Here is a 19476-nt window from a genome sequence, read left to right as displayed (position 1 = left end):
CAAGAGAGGCTATAGGGGAGATGCTCGAAGGCAAGGCCCCTACATGAGGTAATGTCAACCTGGCAAGGCCATTGTCAGTGTTACAGTTGACTCAAATTGCATGGCAAGTTATATCATCGTGTTAGCCACAGTCAATTTAAGAGCCTAATTTCTTGTGACAGAAAATGTGAAATCTTTGGGTGAGGTGATGAATCTTGATTTGGTGTAGCGCCAGGCAAGCGCGTCACTCAATGTTGACGATTCAAGATGGGGCTTGACGTGGAGGTAGAGATTTGGTCCTGAGTTCATGTCGAGGTTTGCAAATAAATTATGAGGCCTACTTCTAACCCATGCACATATTTCAGAGCAATGTCCTTTCAAAGTTAGACATGATTTTAAAAAGTCAACTGAAATGGTTTCACGTGAACTGACAGTGTTGTAGGGGTTAATTGAGTTCCAATTTAAATAACACCATTAAACATGTTTGGCATTTGTCTGTAATCTCCCCCTGGCTATCTATAGGGAAATGCTGTGTCCTATCCTTTTAAGCATTCTTGGCAGCACCCTGCTCTCTAACAATAGCATTAGCTAATTGTCTTAGCCTTCATGCCCAGCATGTAGAGAGTTAGAACTATGGGAGCTCACTGAAACAAAGGTTCAGAGAGTTTCCTCTCAGAGTATAGGGCAATCGGATGGTATGGTAGACCCATCAATAATTCTGTCCATATAATCTTAAAGGCAAAACGGATCCTAGATCTTACACAGACACTTTAGGGATATACACATGACCAAATGTATCAAGACACATTACAAAATCATGGGCATTAACATAGAGTTGGTCCCCCCTTTGCTGCTATAACAGCCTCCACTCTTCTGGAAAGGGTTTCCAATAGATATTGGAACATTGCATGGTTTCTAGGATAATGGTGTTGATGTGAGCCATTACAAGCCTTGCAAAGCAATTCATGGCTTCGGACGTGAGTGCTACGGGTCTGTAGTCATTTAGGCAGGTTGCCTTTGTGTTCTTGGGCACAGGGACTATGGTGGTCTGCTTGAAACATGTTGGTATTACAGACTCAATCAGGGACATGTTGAAAATGTCAGTGAAGACACTTGCCAGTTAGTCAGCACATGCCCGGAGCACACGTCCTGGTAAGCCGTCTGGCCCCGCTGCCTTGTATGTGGACCTGTTTAAAGGTCTTACTCACGTCTGCTACGGAGAGCGTGATCACACAGTCGTCCGAAACAGCTGATGCTCTCATGCATGCCTCAGTGTTGCTTGCCTTGAGGCGAGCATAGCAGTGATTTAGCTCATCTGGTAGGCTCGTGTCACTGGGCAGCTCGCGGCTGTGCTTCCCTTTGTAGTATGTAATAGTTTGCAAGCCCTGTCACATCCGACGAGCGTCGGAGCCGGTGTAGTATGATTCAATCTTAGCCCTGTATGGACGCTTTGCCTGTTTGATGGTTCATTGCAGGGCATAGTGGGATTTCTTGTAAGCTTCCGGGTTAGAGTTCCGCACCTTGAAAGCGGCAGCTCTACCCTTTAGCTCAGTGCGAATGGCTTCTGGTTGGGGTATTTACGTACAGTCACTGTGGGGACAATGTCCTCGATGCACTTATTGATAAAGCCAATGACTGATGTGGTGTACTCCTCAATGTCATCGGAAGAATCCCGGAACATGTTCCAGTCTGTGATAGCAAAACAGTCCTGTAGTTTAGCATCTGCTTCATCTGATTACTTTTCTATAGACCGAGTTACTGGTGCTTCCTGCTTTAATTTTTGCTTGTAAGCAGGAATCAGGAGGATAGAGTTGTGGTTGGATATACCAAATGGAGAGCGAGAGAGCGCTTTGTACGCGTCTCTGTGTGTGGAGTACAGGTGATCTAGATTTTTCCCCCTCTGGTTGCACATTTAACATGTTGATAGAGATTTGGTAGAACTGATTTAAGTGAATAACTGATGAATTTACAAACACTCAACATCCGTTAAAATATGGTTGTGTCAGTAAAAAGCGTAATTCAATTGTTGTCAACATCAGTTAGTCACCAAAGCGCTGGATAACATGAAAACAGCCTAACCAGCTTTGCTAGGGTGAGTAAAATGGTCAGAGTGAGGTTCTCTCATTTGTGTCTGGAAGTAGCTAGCAAGCTAGCCAATGTTAGCTTGGGTGCTTGACTGCCATTGTGAGGTCAGAACATTCGGATCAACCCTACTCATCGGCCAGAGTGTCCGGTGTGCATGCTCAACGCTCCGAGAGCGAAATGCTTTGAATTTATTAACGGACAATATGACAGCACAGTTGCAGTCACCAACGCTCTGGATAACATAACAGCCTAACCAGCTCTGTAAGGGCGAGTAATGTTAAATGTGAGCTGTTCGGGCATTTGCATCTGGAAGTAGCTAGCAAGTTAGCTTGAGTGCTGTTAGTACAGAACGCTCAGATAAACCTTTAAAAAGATGGGTGGGGCTAAAACTTAAGAGGGTGTGAACGATGCTGAATGGGTGTAGACAAAGAAAGGCTCTCCAGTAGTAGTACCAAAACATTCAAAGGCCGTTTTCTCAAAAGTGAGTTTACAAGTTTATCAACTTTCAAACCAAAATTATCTTCCCATTGTTCCTCAACTGTAGTGTATGATATACAATTTCCTGGCTCTGTCTCTCTACTTTTATCCAAAGTAAAAAACTATTTCAAATTTGGTTACATAAGACCGATTTGAGCCGGACGGTCACATTTCTTACTTCCTGTGACTCGCTCCATAAAAGGTTTGTTAAAATAACAAAACAATATGAAGTTAACAAATCACACGTAGAGCAGAATTTTCCCTCTCAATTCTTTGACTTCATTTAAAAATGTTCTCATTTGTATTGCATTTTCACTAACAAATGTTAGACTATCAAAAAGATTGAGAGCTGAAATACTAGAATTAGGGTGCCCAATCTAAAACACATTTTGACCAATGGGTAAAATAATATGGTCGTTGTGTCGATAATCCTTTAAGACTAATGGTCCAAACCTCATGTATTGAGCATAATCCGTATTTCAGAGGAGAAAAAAAAAGTATGCACCATGTCAGCTGTGTTGGATTCTGTGCAAGAATTAAAGGCTACCTGACAAGCTCACTTTCCCATTACACTAATCTTCCTTCTTGAATCCGCAGGACAAGCTATAAAAAGGTAAGATGGATATCGATTGAGACATTACATGTAGCATTTTAGTATATGCTTTTCATATTAGAAATTCCTGTAATTCTTAGATTTCTCACAAAAACAAGAGTATCTGAAATTTCAACGGAGCACTGAGCGTATACCAAGCTTTTTAATTAATTCAGCTCGTGTCATGCACATTTTTCGACCCGCAAAAACAACTTTGACCACAAAATGTAAAATCCTCAAAAGTTGTTACACGAAACTTGCACTGTCAGAGCTTGGTGTTTATTATCAGATGGTTAAGAAATTAGGTTACGAAATCTGACTTTTTGGATATAATGTTAATGATACAGTATGTTAGAGAAAGACCCCACTGAAAAATATATGAATAATCATATTTGTCTTGGTAAAATGTATAACATAAGGAAGTGAAGTTACCACCAAAGTGTGTTTTCACCCACTTTGGGTAGACATCATACTATAGCACACTGACAGTATCCAACACAAACATATATTTCTTGATCCTGATCAACCTTGTCCTACTATTTCGCCCCAGATCCAGTGACGAGAAAATACCCGCAAACTCTGGTTTGCCGACAACTTCGAAATCAGACTCATTTTTGTGGCACAAAAAAAAGTCAGTCGTAGAGCAGGGAAGATATGTGAGCTATATCAAGGGAAGGGATCCAAGTTAAAGCATTACAGGAAAATCCCCTCTTTTCCAGACATCCTCCATTGACTTCTTCCCAGTAATACCAAAACAAAAAGTCCTCCAGCATGGCTGAGGAAAATGTATTGTATAATAAAAATAGTATATCAGAATATAGTAAGTATAGGCCCCATTCACATTTTGTTCACAGGAGTGTCATTTTTAAACTGCCAAAGTGAAAAGGTCAGTATTTAGCACTGTACACCATGTCTAAATCTCTGCGCTTTGAGATGTTTAAACAGAATAAGACAACTGAAAAATATCCTAAAAAAAAAACTCTAGTCGTATGTTGCAACTGAGAATGTCACATTGCGCCATGGCCCTGCCCAGTGTCTGTGAGAAGGTTCTCCAGGTGTTGATAATAGGAACAGCCTTCTACAACAGACAGAATATGGCAATTTTTGTCATTCTAGGCTCTTGCTAACATTTTCACGACAGTCTGCACAATTAGATTATATAGCTCATCTGCCGATGCCCTTATGGCTCAGGAATCATAATTTGGTTGCATTTGAAATGTAGGCAATGGCATGGAGGCATCAAACAGACCAGTTCCAACATAGGCTTGATGTAGAATTGAATGAGATTGGCAATACAAAAATAATATGATAGGCCATTTCTTGCCTCCTGCTGTGAACAAAGGAACATGTGAGACTCCCGATTGTCAATTACAATAACATTTGACTGACTTGATCACAACAGTACTGATTTTAATCAAAATATTTAAGTGTGTTTCCTGTTACTCAGCATTTGTCATTAGACAGCGATGTCACAACATGCCAGTACGACCATGAGCCTTTAATCCAGATCCACAAATCCCCCTTTCTGATAGGCTCCCTGGGGATCCTGAGTCAGACGACGGGGGATCATGACAACCGGACAGCACAGCCTTCTACAGTCCCACCCTCTAGGGGTCAAACAAAGAGTCTACAAACGTCCTGCCCCCGTCTCTGTAATGTCTTGTGATATACTGTTAACATGGCAAGATTACCATCTCTGTGACCTTCTCAATGTAAAACAAATGCAGAAGATGGACGTCTTCACACACCACCCATATTTCATCTGTCTAGCCAAAAAGGAGAGAAAGTGCTGGGGATGGTCTAGTTCTATTCTATGTCCCTCTCCATCACTTCTTCAGTGATCAATAAAAGACTACACATTTAAAACATGTTTTATTTCAAATTAAATCGTTTAAAAGCATTCCTGACTGTACAGTAGGTCTGTCTGTATGCCAGACTGTTACATCATCTTCCCAGAACTGCTGCTCTTAGTCATGATTTTTGTGAGCTAAGTTTGGACTCATTATGAATATGCAGAGGGGGAAACCAGTGCTTAAAGTAAGAACGCGCCATACGCTTTCTTCTGCAAAATGCATACATTTCCACAAAACATAGCTGATACCAGTACTAAAATGTCAGCGTCATATAGGAAGTAAAACAGAGTCAGCAGTAAATAGTGTGGAGGACAACAATGATGACGTGATGAATGTGTGTGTCTTTAACCCAACACAACTCCCTTCCTCCATCAGAATGGGAGTTGCTTCCGCCTGTTCTGGCTCCATCCGAAAAGGAAATTAGTGACGCACCAATATTACATTTTTTTGGCCGATACCGATATTTTCCTTGCCAAAAAAAACAATAGCTATAACCGATATGTAAAATTTTAGCGGCTTTTAAAGCATTTTAGTACAGTTAAATAGTCACACACACACGGACGCAGCGGTCTAAGGCACAGCATCTCAGGGCAAGAGGTGTCACTATAGTCCCTGATCCGAATCCAGACTATCACATCTGGCTGTGCTTGGGAGTCCAATAGGGCGGCGAACAATTGGCCCAGCGTTGTCCAGGTTTGGCCGGGTTAGGCCGTCACTGTAAATAAGAATTTGTTCTTAACTGACTTTCCTAGTTAGAGGTTAGACACACCATATTGACCAAAAAGTTATTTTGGCATTTACGTATGTCCCCATTTCTTTCACTTACTTGCTGTGCTGTTTCGTTGTTAATTTGTTCAGTCGTTTCATTCTCAATCAGGATTTCTATGGAACACCGTTTGGGTCTTTGCATGTCAAAAAAGATACATTAACAATAAGCTTGTTGACCAATCAGGACCTGAATATGACTGCAGATAATTTAACACGTTCATACCTTGTTTACGTAGTTATTACACATTGATTACACTATCAATTGTATTTCAGGTGTCTCGCTGGTGCTGGTCATAAAAAGTTTGTTAGCTCATAGATGCAAAGAATGTTCTCCAAAAACATAGCAAAACGACATCTGTTTCAGTAGCTATATAGTTAGCTAGCTAACTATATAGCTACTGAAATATAGCTAGCTAACTATATAGCTAGGTGTCATCTAAAATAACCCTAATTTATAAGACAGTTCTTATTTGTTTAATGGTGGTCGGACCCATCTAGTTGAAGGTAGCCACAATAAGGATTAGCCACAATAGTGGACTTTGCGGTTAGCCTTCAAAAAAAGTGTCATTGACAGTGATGCAAATGCATACAAATAGTAGAATTAAGCAATAATTGAAAAGATCATGCTAAATGAGGTTGGAATGTTGTTACATAAAATCAACAAAAGGCAATTTGTTAATTTGACAAAAGTCTTGAAATCACACTGGATGTATTATACTTTAGAATTTCATTGGGGGCATACTTATTTCACTGTACAGCCTTGCCTACGGATTGTGGATCAATGACATGGGGGTTTCAGTCTACTCAGTGACACCCAGAGAACATTATCATAGCTCTTATTGTGGGACTGAAACAACTGTTTATTGAGCCAAATTTATTGTCAACCTATGTGTATTGAACACTATTCCCGAGGAAAAACAATACTGCATGGATATTTTGGAGTCCGATAACTGAGGACGTTGGGAGAAAATCTTGGGTATTGAGTAGAGGTCGACCGATTATGATTTTTCAACGCCAAGACCGATTATTGGAGGGCCAAAAAAAAAAACGATACCGATTAAAATGGAAAGATTTTTATATGTGTAATAATGGCAACAATACTGAATTAACACTAACATTAACTTAATACATAAATAAAACCAATTTAGTCTCAAATAAATAATGAAACATGTTCAATTTGGTTTAAATAATGCAAAAACACAATGTTGGAGAAGAAAGTAAAAGTGCAATATGTGCCATGTAAAAAAGCTAACGTTTAAGTTCCTTGCTCAGAACATAAAATATAAAAGCTGGTGGTTCCTTTTAACATGAGTCTTCAATATTCCCAGTTAAAAGGTTTTAGGTTGAAGTTATTATAGGACTATTTCTCTATACCATTACTATTTCACATACCTTTGACTATTGGATGTTCTTATAGGCACTATAGTATTGCCAGACTAATCTTGGGAGTTGATAGGCTTGAAGTCATAAACAGCGCTGCGCTTCAAGCATTGCAAAGCACTGCTGGCAAACGCAGGAAAGTGCTGTTTGAATGAATGCTTGCAAGCCTGCTGCTGCCTACCACCGCTCAGTCAGACTGCTCTATCAAATATAAAATCAGACTTAATTACAATATAATAAACAAACAGAAATAGGAGCCTAGGTCATTAATATGGTCAAATCTGGAAACTATAATTTTGAAAACAAAACGTTTATTCTTTCAGTGAAATACGGAACCGTTCTGTATTTCATCGAACGGGTGGCAATCCTAAGTCTAAATATTGCTGTTACATTGCACAACCTTCAATGTTATGTCATAATTATTTCAAATTCTGGAAAATTAATTACGGATTTTGTTAGGAAGAAATGGTCTCCACACAGTTCGTAACGAGCCAGGTGGCCCAAACTGCTGCATATATCCTGACTCTGCTTACACTGAACGCAAGAGAAGTGACACAATTTCCCTAGTTAATATTGCTTGCTAACATGAATTTATTTTAACAAAATATGCAGGTTAAAAAAATATATACTTCTGTGTATTGATTTTAAGAAAGGCATTGATGTTTATGGTTAGGTACATTTGTGGGACGAATGTGCTTTTTTCGCGAATGTGCTTTTGTTAAATCACCACCCATTTGGCGAAGTAGGCTGTGATTCGATGTTAATTTATCAGACACCTCATTGATTATATGCAACGCAGGACAAGCTAGTTAAAACAGTAATATCATCAACCATGTCTAGTTAACTAGTGATTATGTTAAGATTGATTGTTTTTTATGAAAAGTTTAATGCTAGCTAGCAACTTACCTTGGCTCCTTGCTGCACTCGCGTAACAGGTGGTCAGCCTGCCACGCAGTCTCCTCGTGGATTGCAATGTAATCGGCATCCAAAAACGCAGATTACAGATTATGAAAACTTTAAATCCGCCCTAATTAAATCAGCTATGACGATTAAACGGTCGACCTCTAGTATTGAGTAGACTGTTACCCCATGTCATTGATCCCCAATCCTTAGGTAAAGCTGTACAATGTGAATGTCAATACACACAATAGGCTGACTGGGGAGGTGATTTCACAAGGTCATGCGAAAAGAGCTACAACGCTAATATTTGGGTAAACTCTTCACAGTTGTGTTCTGTCACCGAGTAGACGGATACCCCATATCATTGCTTCACATTCCAATCGTGTTTAACATTATCTAGTCTAAATATGGCATGATTCCACCAATTGTAACCTTCATCACTTTCAAAGAGGTACTTTAATTTTGAAGGCAAAACACAAATTATCCTATTGTGCCTAATCCTTATTGTGGCTAGCTTCACGACACATAACCCGGTCAGGTCGAGCCTCACAAGCAAGCTGCCTGCTTATAACATTGGCTTTGGGCAACATGGTTAAGTAGCAGGCTAGCTATGTATTTTCATGAACTGAAGTTCATTTGGCGAACAACAAGTGACTACCTAGATTCCTAAATCATTTCTAAGAATAATGAAAACGACTGCAGTTTCTACTGGGCATTGTTTTCAGGCTGGTTGTATTGATGCTAGCTCGGTACCAAGCTAAAGCTAGCTACCCCAGAAGTTGTGGACGAACAAATAATGCTTTATTACCAACGTGGCATTGTAAACACATAGCTCGTGGCCGGTGTTAGCTTGTTTGAATAATGTTTTTTACAGCTTTGACAGTGCTACCAATAGTAGTGGTGGAGCTTGGCTTGTATGTGCAAATAGTGTTATTGCCAAATAGTGTCATTTGACGTGTATCTTTTTTGACACGCAAAGACCTAAACGGCGTTCCATAGTATGTCGTGAAGTTAATAGCAGTGACACTATTACTGTAACTCCGGTAGGGCAACATCTGAAAAATAGCACACTTAGTAGTGTGTACTGGTGCTCGACCATTCACGAAAGCAAACTTCACCCACGACAGAGAACGGTTGATTGTCAAGGGCAATGAATTCCATTATCTTGGTGTTAATGGATTTCGCCTTTGAGTTGTCTAGCTGAAAGTCTTACTCTTTCAAATGACTGCTTGATCCACACAGCAGACGTTGTTGGCTAGGTTAGGAATGCTGTGTGGCAGGTGTAGTGCAACATTTTACGTGGCATCATTACCTCATGTACCTACATTATATAGGTATGCACGTCAGCTTTGACATCGACGTTAAACTAGACATCGGGACGATACCGATGCTGGCATTTTTAGCTAATATCGGCTGATTCCGATATACCGTGCATCCCTAGAAATGAACGCCAATTAATTAGTAGATAGAACTATTTTATTGTACCTTCACGATCCTGACAGCAGGGCTGTAACAGTCTTGTAGCGCACAGGAGACCCAAGTTCAACCCAGTCGGTCTCATACAAATAGGACATCCAATCAAAAAGACTAAGAATTCACTGTGGATGGTTGTACTGAAGTGACTGTTTTTATCGGATTGTATGATACTTTTAACATGAGTTTCTGTTTTAAAGAAACATAGTTATCCATTAAATCACACAAAAACAGGTTGGGTAGAAGAGGCCATTTCCACAGCACACGTTTCTATACAAGGCAGTCGCAAATCAGTCAATAAAAAGCTATGAGAAAGAAGTGCATTTGAGAGATGTTAAATGGGTGATACATTGTCAGTGCCCTGTTGGGTTAGGTGATGAGCATACCGGTATTATCATATATCCATGATATCACGATAAATGATAGTCAGGTCCAAAATTATTGGCACCGATTATAAAGATGAACAAAAAAGACTGCATAAAATAAATGATTAAAATACTGAGCTAAAATGTATTTTTATTATACTAATACAATTGCTCATGAAAACAGAGCTCTTTGGCCATACATACCAGTGGTGGGTTTTGGGTTGAAAAACCCCCATACCTACTACAAAACATGGTGGTGGATATTTGATGTTATGGGGCTATTTGGCTTCCACTGGTCCTGGGGCCCTTTTTAAGGTCAACAATGGCCTCTAACTTTTTCCAGTATCAGGACATTTTATCCAAAAGCCTGGTTGCCTCTGCCAGGAGGCTGAAACTTGGCCACAAGTGGATCTTCCAGCAAGACAATAACCCCAAGCACACATCAGAATCCACAAAGAAATTATTAATTGACCACATAATCAACATTTTGCAATGGCCATCTCAGTACATAAGCGCAGACAAAGCATATCAAGGTTCTGGTAAGATTATGTTTGGAGAAATGGTCTAAAATCCCTCCCAATGTGTTCTCCAATCTCATAAAACATTATAGAAAAAGGCTCAAGGTATTCAAAACAGATGTATTAGTTAAAGAATATAATTTCCCAAATTTTGAGCATGCAATATAGCTCAGTATCTGTATTATATATTTGTGCCAATAATTTTGGACCTGACTGACTGTGCATGTACACACACACAGAGTGTACAAAACATTGGGAACGTCTGCGTTTTCCATGACAGACTGACCAGGTAAAAATCTATGATTCCTTATTGGTGTCACTTTTTAAATCCACTTCAAATCAGTGTGGCTGAAGGGGAGGGGACAGGTTAAAGAAAGATTTTTAAGCCTTGAGACATGGATTGTGTGCCATGGAAACCCATTTGAAATCTAAGATTTCCCTTCAGTGGAACGAAGAAAAAACTCCAAAGACCATTATTCCCCCTCCACCAAACAATACAGTTGCCACTATGCATTGGGGCAGGTAGTGTTCTCATGGCATCCGCCAAACCCCGATTCAGACTGCCAGATGGTGAAGCATGATTCATCACTCCAGAGAACCCGTTTCCACTGTATACCTCCACTACACTACTTTGATACACATCCGTAGGGATTAAGTAGTGAGTATAAGCAATGCCCACTGAACGAAATGTGGGTATACGGATTATACCTGCGTCTACAACACTGGCCCTTCGCGTTTTACAAAAAGTGCACTCCTACATGAGTGCGCTGGCATTATGGTTTCTGTCCTTTCAGAATCAAAAACCTGTCACACACTGAAGGCCTATTGGTTCGCCACTGTGCAAACATGTCTATAATAACAGATAGGCTGTTAAGATATTCATGTTTCAAGTAAGGAGTATATACAGGTGCCTTCGGAAAGTATTCAGACATTCACTTTCAGCACATTTTGTTATGGTACAGCCTTACTCTAAAACGGATTACATTTAAAAAAAAAAATCCTGAGCAATCTGCACAAAATACCCCATAATAACAAAGCAAAAATAGGTTGTTCAACATTTTTTCACATGTATTAAACAGAAATACCTTATATAAATAAGTATTCAAACCCTTTGCTATGAGACTCGAAGTTGAGCTCAGGTTCATCCTGTTTCCATTGATCATCCTTCAGATGTTTTTACAACTTGGATTCCACCTGTGGTAAATTCAAATCAAATTTTATTTGTCACATACACATGGTTAGCAGACGTTAATGCAAGCGAAATGCTTGTGCTTCTGGTTCCGACCATGCAGTAATATCTAACCTAACAATTTCACAACAACTACCTTATACACACACAAGTGTAAAGGAATGAATAAGAATATGTACATAAAATATATATGAATGAGTGATGGCCGAACGGCATAGGCAAGATGCAGTAGATGGTATAGAGTACAGAATATACATATGAGATGAGGAATGCAGGGTATGTAAAGATTATATAAAGTGGCATTGTTTAAAGTGGCTAGTGATACATTTATTACATAAATTTTCCATTATTAAAGTGGTATATTGGTCAGTATGGCTGCTGCCAACATAAGTCAGTATGCTGGCAGCAGCCACTCAATGTTAGTGATGGCTGTTTAACAGTCTGATGGCCTTGAGATGGGAGCTGTTTTTCAGTCTCTCAGTCCCCGCTTTGATGCACCTGTACTGACCTCGCCTTCTGGATGATAGGGGGGTGAACAGGCAGTGGCTCGGGTGGTTGTTGTCCTTGATGATCTTTTTGGCCTTCCTGTGACATTGGGTGGTGTAGGTGTCCTGGAGGGCAGGTAGTTTGCCCCCAGTGATGCGTTGTGCAGACCTCACTACCCTCGGGAGAGCCTTACGGTTGTGGGCAGAGCAGTTGCCGTAGTTGCGGTGATACAGCCCGACAGGATGCTCTCGTTTGTGCATCTGTAGAAGTTTGTGAGTGTTTTTGGAGACAAAACAAATTTCTTCAGCCTCCTGAGGTTGAAGAGGCGCTGCTGCACCCTCACCACGCTGTCTGTGTGGGTAGACCATTTCAGTTTGTCCGTGATGTGTACGCCGAGGAACTTAAAACTTTCCACCCTCTCCAATACTGTCCCGTCGATGTGGATAGGGGGCTGCTCCCTCTGCCGTTTCCTGAAGTCCACAACCATCTCCTTTGTTTTGTTGACATTGAGTGTGAGGTTATTTTCCTGACACCACGCTCCGAGGGCCCTCATCTCCTTCCTGTAGGCCGTCTCGTCGTTGTTGGTAATCAAGCCTACCACTGAAGTGTCGTCTGCAAACGTAATGATTGAGTTGGAGGCGTGCATGCCCACGTAGTCGTGGGTGAACAGGGAGTGCAAGAGATGGCTGAGAATGCACCCGTGTGGGGCCCCAGTGTTGAGGATCAGCGGGGTGGAGATGTTGTTACCTACCCTCACTACCTGGGGGCGGCCCGTCAGGAAGTCCAGGATCCAGCTGCACAGGGCGGGGTCGAGACCCAGGGTCTCGAGCTTAATGACGAGTTTGGAGGGTACTATGGTGTTAAATGCTGAGCTGTAGTCGATGAACAGCATTCTTACATAGTTATTTATTTTGTCCAGATGGGTTAGGGCAGTGTGATTGCTATTGCGTCGTCTGTGGACCTACTGGGGCGGTAAGCAAAATGGAGTGGGTCTCGGGTGTCAGGTAGGGTGGAGGTGTTATGGTCCTTGACTAGTCTCTCACAGCACTTCATGATGACGGAAGTGAGTGCTACGGGGTGGTAGTCATTTAGCTCAGTTACCTTAGCTTTCTTGGGAACAGGAACAATGGTGGCCCTCTTGAAGCATGTGTGGACAGGAGACTGGTATAAGGATTGATTGAATATGTCCGTAAACACACCAGCCAGCTGGTCTGCGCATGCTCGGAGGATGCGGCTGGGGATGCCGCCTGGGCCTGCAGCCTTGCGAGGGTTAACATGTTTAAATGTTTTACTCACTTTGGCTGCAATGAAGGAGAGCCCACATGTTTTGGTAGCGGGCCGTGTCAGTGGCACTGTATTGTTCTCAATGCGAGCAAAGAAGTTGTTTAGTCTGTCTGGGAGCAAGACACCGTGGTCCGCAACAGGGCTGGTTTTTCTTTTGTAGTCCGTGATTGACTGTAGACCCTGCCACATACCTCTTGTGTCTGAGCCGTTGAATTGCGACTCTACTTTGTCTCTACACTGACGCTTAGCTTGTTTGATTGCCTTGCGGAGGGAATAACTACACTGTTTGTATTCGGTCATGTTTCCAGTCACCTTGCCCTGATTAACTTCATTGGGATAGGGGGCAGCATTTTCACTTTTGGACGAATAGCGTGCCCAGAGTGAACTGCCTCCTACTCAGTCCCAGATGCTAATATATGCATATTATTATTAGTATTGAATAGAAAAAAAACTCTGAAGTTTCTAAAACTGTTTGAATGATGTCTGTGAGTATAACAAAAAAACTAATTTGACAGGCAGAAACATGGGAAAAAAATCTAAACAGGAAGTGGGAAATCTGAGTTTGTAGGTTTTGAACTCACCCCTATTGAATACACAGTGGGATATGGGTTATTTTGCACTTCCTAAGGCTTCCACTAGATGACAACCGTCCTTAGAACGTTGTTTCAGGCTGCTCATGTGAAGGGGGGCCAGATGGGAGCTGTTTGACCAAGGGGTCTGCCTGCAGCCTCATTCTCAGTCACGCGCTTTCACTTGAGAGGTAGCTCTCGTTCCATTGCTTTTCTACAGACAATGGAATTCTCCGGTTGGAACATTATTGAAGAGTTATGATAAAAACATAGTAAAGATTGATTCTATACTTATTTTGACAAGTTTCTTCGACCTGTAATATAACTTTTTGAATGTTTCGTCCGAATGGACCAGATCGAGCTTTTGGATTTGTTTACCAAACGCCCTAACAAAAAAAGCTATTGGACATAAATGGACATAAATGATGGACATTATCGAACAAAACAAGCATTAATTGTGGAACTGCGATTCCTGGAAGTGCATTCTGATGAAGATCAAAGGTAAGTGAATATTTATAATGCTTTTTATGAATAATGTTGACTACCCAACATGGTGGATATTTCTCTGTCAGGTTTGGGCTCTGAGCGCCGTTCTCAGATTATGCTTTTTCCGTAAAGTTATTTAAAAATCTGACACAGCGGTTGCATTAAGGAGAAGTGTATCTAAAGTTCCATGTATAATAGTTATGAATATCTCTGAATTCATGTGGCTCCCTGCAAGATCACTGCATGTTTTGGAACTACTGAACGTAACACGCAAATGTAAAATAAGATTTTTGGATATAAATACTTTCCCAAACAAAACATACATGTATTGTGTAACATGAAGTCCTATGAGTGTCATCTGATGAAGATCAAAAGGTTAGTGATTAATTTTACCTCCATTTGTGCTTTGTGACTCCTCTCTTCAGCTGAAAAAATGGCTGGGTATTTCTGTGAGTTGGTGTTGACCTACATAATCGTTTGTGGAACTTTCGCTGTAAAGCATTTTTGAAATCAGACACTGTGGCTGGATAAACGAGACTTTTATCTTTAAAATGGTGCCTAATACTTGTGTGTTTGAGAAATTTGATTTATGAGATTTCAGTTGATTTGTTTTTGGCGTCCTGCAATTTCATTGGTTGTAGGCGAGGGGTTCCGCTAGACAGGTTAAAAGCTGTGGTTCGCTCTTTGGTTGGGGAATATTCAAATAGACTGGACATGATTTGGATAAGGCACAAACACGTCTAAGTAGTTAAAACGCTGTCAGTTACACGCCAAACTTTAGGTCACACTATTACTGCCTGCAGATGATATTCCGCTGAAACTAGGCAGCACGCATGTGAATATATTTCACATGCTTTGCGATGGTGTAGGGTAATTCATGCATGATTTCACGATGTACTACATAATTGATCAGTTATAAGGCTTAAAAATCCTTCTTTAACTTGTCTCCTCCCCTTCATCTACACTCATTGAAGTCAATTTAACAAGTGACATCAATAAGGGATCAGACTGACCAGATGAAAGCTATGTCATGGAAAGAGCAGGTGTTCCTAATGTATACCACAACATCAAGGACATATCATTGATATGAAAATATGGATATCGCCAAGCCTTAGTACCCCTAGGTTATCTTAAACGGTCTTACCTGCATTGGAGGTCTGTTGGTTATTAGAGATCCATCCTTGGCATGTGTGTACACAGTGAAGTCCTCGGGGAGCAGTAGCCTTCAAAACAAAACACACGCTGAAGTTACACCCTCTGTCAGGAATTACACATCAGAACATAAGTATCAGGGCCGGGCAAAGAGTCAACATCATAAAGTCTGATTAAAAATGTATGGTAATTTTAAATTAAGTAAAATTGTGAGACTTGCTTTACCGGTTATATTTTGTTGTTGTGGTAGTTAAAGCAGTTCATATTTACTTGAACACTTGACTTTATCCATATTTTATGTTACAGCCTTATTCTAAAATGGATTCAAATGTTTTTCCCCCTCAATCTACACACAACACCCCAAACAAAGCAAAAAAAAGTTAAAATAAAAATTTAAATCAAAATAAAAAAAATGTAATATAACATTTACACAAGTATTCAGCCCTTTACTCAGTACTTTGCTGAAGCACCTTTGACAACGATTACAGTCTCGAGTAGGTTGGCACACCTGTACAGTCGTGGCCAAAAGTTAAGAATAACACAAATATTAATTTTGCTGCTTCAGTTTGTATGATGGCAATTTGCATATACTCCAGAATGTTATAAAGAGTGATCAGATGAATTGCAATTAATTGCAAAGTCCCTCTTTGCCATGCAAATGAACTGAATCCCCCAAAAACATGTCCACTGCATTTCAGCCCTGCCACAAAAAGACCAGCTGACATGTCAGTGATTCTCTCATTAACACAGGTGTGAGTGTTGATAAGGACAAGGCTGGAGATCACTCGGTCATGCTGATTTAAGTCAAATAACAGACTGGAAGCCTCACAAGGAGGGTGGTGCTTGGAATCATTGTTCTTCCTCTGTCAACCATAGTTACTTAAAAAGGAAACATGTGCTATCATCATTTCTTTGCTCAAAAAGGGCTTCACAGGCTTTCTTGGGCACCCTGAGGCCTTCTTCACAATAATTGAACCGCTCTTCTTGAGGTTCTTGACGAACCGATAAATGGTTCATTTAGGTGCAATCTTGCTGGCAGCAATATCCATATTGCTGCCAGTAAGATTGCACCTGAATCAACCATTTATCGGTTCGTCAAGAACTTCAAGGAGAGCGGTTCAATTGTTGTGAAGGCCTCAGGGCGGCCAAAAAAGTCCAGTAAGCGCCAGGACCGTCTTCTAAAGTTGATTCAGCTGCGGGATCGGGGCACCACCAGTACAGCGCTTGCTCAGGAATGGCAGCAGGCAGGTCTGAGTGCATCTGCACAAACAGTGAGGCGAAGACTTTTGGAGGATGGCCTGGTGTCAAGAAGGGCAGCAAAGAAGCTACTTCTCTCCAGGAAAAACAACAGGGACGGACTGATATTCTACAAAAGGTACAGGGATTGGACTGCTGAGGACTGGGGTAAAGTCATTTTCTCTGACGAATCCCCTTTCTGATTGTTTGGGGCATCCGGACAAAAAGCTTGTCCGGAGAAGACAAGGTGAGCGCTACAGTCAGTCCTGTGTCATGCCAACAGTAAAGCATCCTGAGACCATTCATGTGTGGGGTTGCTTCTCAGCCAAGGGAGTGGGCTCACTCACAATTATGCCTAAAAACACAGCCATGAATAAAGGGTACCAACACATCCTCCGAGAGCAACTTCTCCCAACCATCCAGGAACAGTTTGGTGATGAACAATGCATTTTCCAGCATGATGGAGCACCTTGCCATAAGGCAAACGTGATAACTAAGTGGCTCGGGGAACAAATCATCAATATTTTGGGTCCATGGCCAGGAAACTCCCCAGACCTTAATCCAATTGAGAACTTGTGGTGGTCAATCCTCAAGATGCGGGTGGACAAACCAAAACCCACAAATTCTGACCAACTCCAAGCATGGATTGTGCAAGAATGGGCTGCCGTCAGCAGTTAATTGACAGCATGCCAGGGTGGATTGCAGAGGTCTTGAAAAAGAAGGGTCAACACTGCAAATATTGACTCTTGGCATCAACTTCATGTAATTGCCAATAAAAGCCTGAGACACATATGAAATGCTTGTAATTATACTTCCGTATTCCATAGTAACATCTAACAAAAATATCTAAAGACACTGAGGCAGCAGACTTGGTGAAAATTTATATTTGTGTCATTCTCAAAACGTTTGGCCACGACTGTATTTGGGGAGTTTCTCACATATTTCTCTGTAGATCCTCTCAAGCTCTGTTAGATTGAATGGGGAGCGTCGCTGCACAGCTATTTTCAGGTCTCTCCAGAGATGTTCGATCGGGTTCATGTCCGGGCTGTGGCTGGGCCACTCAAGGACATTCAGAGACTTGTCCAGAAGCCATATATTGGATGACCAAAAGTCCTCGGTTCTTGCAACGTATTGATTGGTTAACATTTTTAAAACATATTTTTTCCATATATGGACACATCCTATGCGTTTTAATCAAATATATTAACTGAGCTTGTCTGATTCTTTAAGCTCAGACTTGCGGTATGTAAAATATATATATATTTTAAAAAGACAGCAAGTCTCGCTCTCCTCCCTGCTCCAGCGACCACCACAGAACATCAAAGTGTTAAACGCGCTGTCCGTGTTGCTGAAGCTGGAACCTAATTACAGCCATTTGTGACTGAAAAGTTGTTACCGAAATCTCTAATTTGTTTAGGAAAAATACTCCTTATTCTCTCAACTCTTGCCCAGTTAACGTGATACATGTATGCGTCTCATGCACGTGACCAAAGACATATAGCATGGGAATAGTATTACTAGAGAACGTTGGTAAGGTAATTATTAGGGATGCACAATATATAGGTGAACATATCAGAATTGGACGATATTACCTAAAAATTCCAACATCAATATTGTCTCGATGTCTAGTTTAACGCCGATGTGCAAATCTGATGGCAAACCTGACGTACCTACTTTATATAGGTATGCACATGACAATGATTCCACGTAAAATGTTGCAATAGATGTGCGACACAGCATTCCTAACCTAGCCAACAATGTCTGCTGTGTGGATCGAGCAGTCAACAAGTCAAGCACTCATTTGAAAGAGTAAGAACATTTCAGCGAGACAACTCAAAGGCGAAATCCATTAACACCAAGATAATGGTATTCATCGCCCTTGACAATCAACCGTTCTCTGTCGTGGGTGAAGTTTGCTTTCGTGAATGGTCGAGCACCAGTACACACTACTAAGTGTGCTATTTTTCAGATGTTGCCCTACCGGAGTTACAGTAATAGTGTCACTGCTATTAACTTCACGACATACTATGGAACGCCGTTTGGGTCTTTGCGTGTCAAAAAAGATACACGTCAAATTACACTATTTGACAATAACACTATTTGCACGTGCAAGCCAAGCGCCACCACCACTGACTGCAGTTTGTCGTCGTAACCGATTTCAGTGGGCAAATGCTCACTTTCGATAGCCACTGGCACGCTGGAGAAGTGTGCTCTTCACAGATGAATCCCGGTTTCAACTGTAACCAGGCAGATTGCGTTGTGTGGACGAGCAGTTTGCTGACGTCAACGTTGTGAACAGAGTGCCGCATGGTGGCGGTGGGTTATGGGCAGGCATAAACTACAGACAACAAACACAATTACATTTTATCGATGGCAATTTGAATGCACAGATATAGCGTGACTGAGGCCCAATGTCATGCCATTCATCTGCCGCCATCACCTCATGCACAGCCCCATTTCGCAAGGATCTGTACACAATTCCCGGAGGCTGTAAATGTCCCAGTTATTCAATGGCCTGCATACTCAGACGTCACCCATTAAGCATGTTTGGGTTACTCTGGATCAAAAGTGTATGACAGCGTGTTCCAGTTCCCAACAATACCCAGCAAAGTCGCACAGCCATTGAAAAGAAGTGGGACAACATTCCACAACCAACAGCCTGATCAAATCTATGAAAAAGGAGA

General features: G+C 41.2%; 1 protein-coding gene across 4 annotated transcripts in view; it reads right to left on the bottom strand.

The window, feature by feature from the left end:
* adam9 (ADAM metallopeptidase domain 9) overlaps positions 1-19476 on the bottom strand; it is a 77948-nt gene that overhangs the window by 37897 nt on the left and 20575 nt on the right. For all 4 annotated transcript variants that reach the window (XM_021606717.2, XM_036980388.1, XM_021606716.2 and 1 more), the window contains one exon: positions 15549-15627. In XM_021606717.2, coding sequence (XP_021462392.2) covers positions 15549-15627 — 79 coding nt within the window. The remainder of the gene's footprint in view (positions 1-15548; positions 15628-19476) is intronic.

The sequence above is a fragment of the Oncorhynchus mykiss genome, chromosome 6, assembly GCF_013265735.2.
Source record: "Oncorhynchus mykiss isolate Arlee chromosome 6, USDA_OmykA_1.1, whole genome shotgun sequence".
Taxonomy (NCBI): Eukaryota; Metazoa; Chordata; class Actinopteri; order Salmoniformes; family Salmonidae; genus Oncorhynchus; species Oncorhynchus mykiss.
Note: the sequence above shows the minus strand (reverse complement) of the source record. Positions and strands in the feature narration are given on the sequence as shown.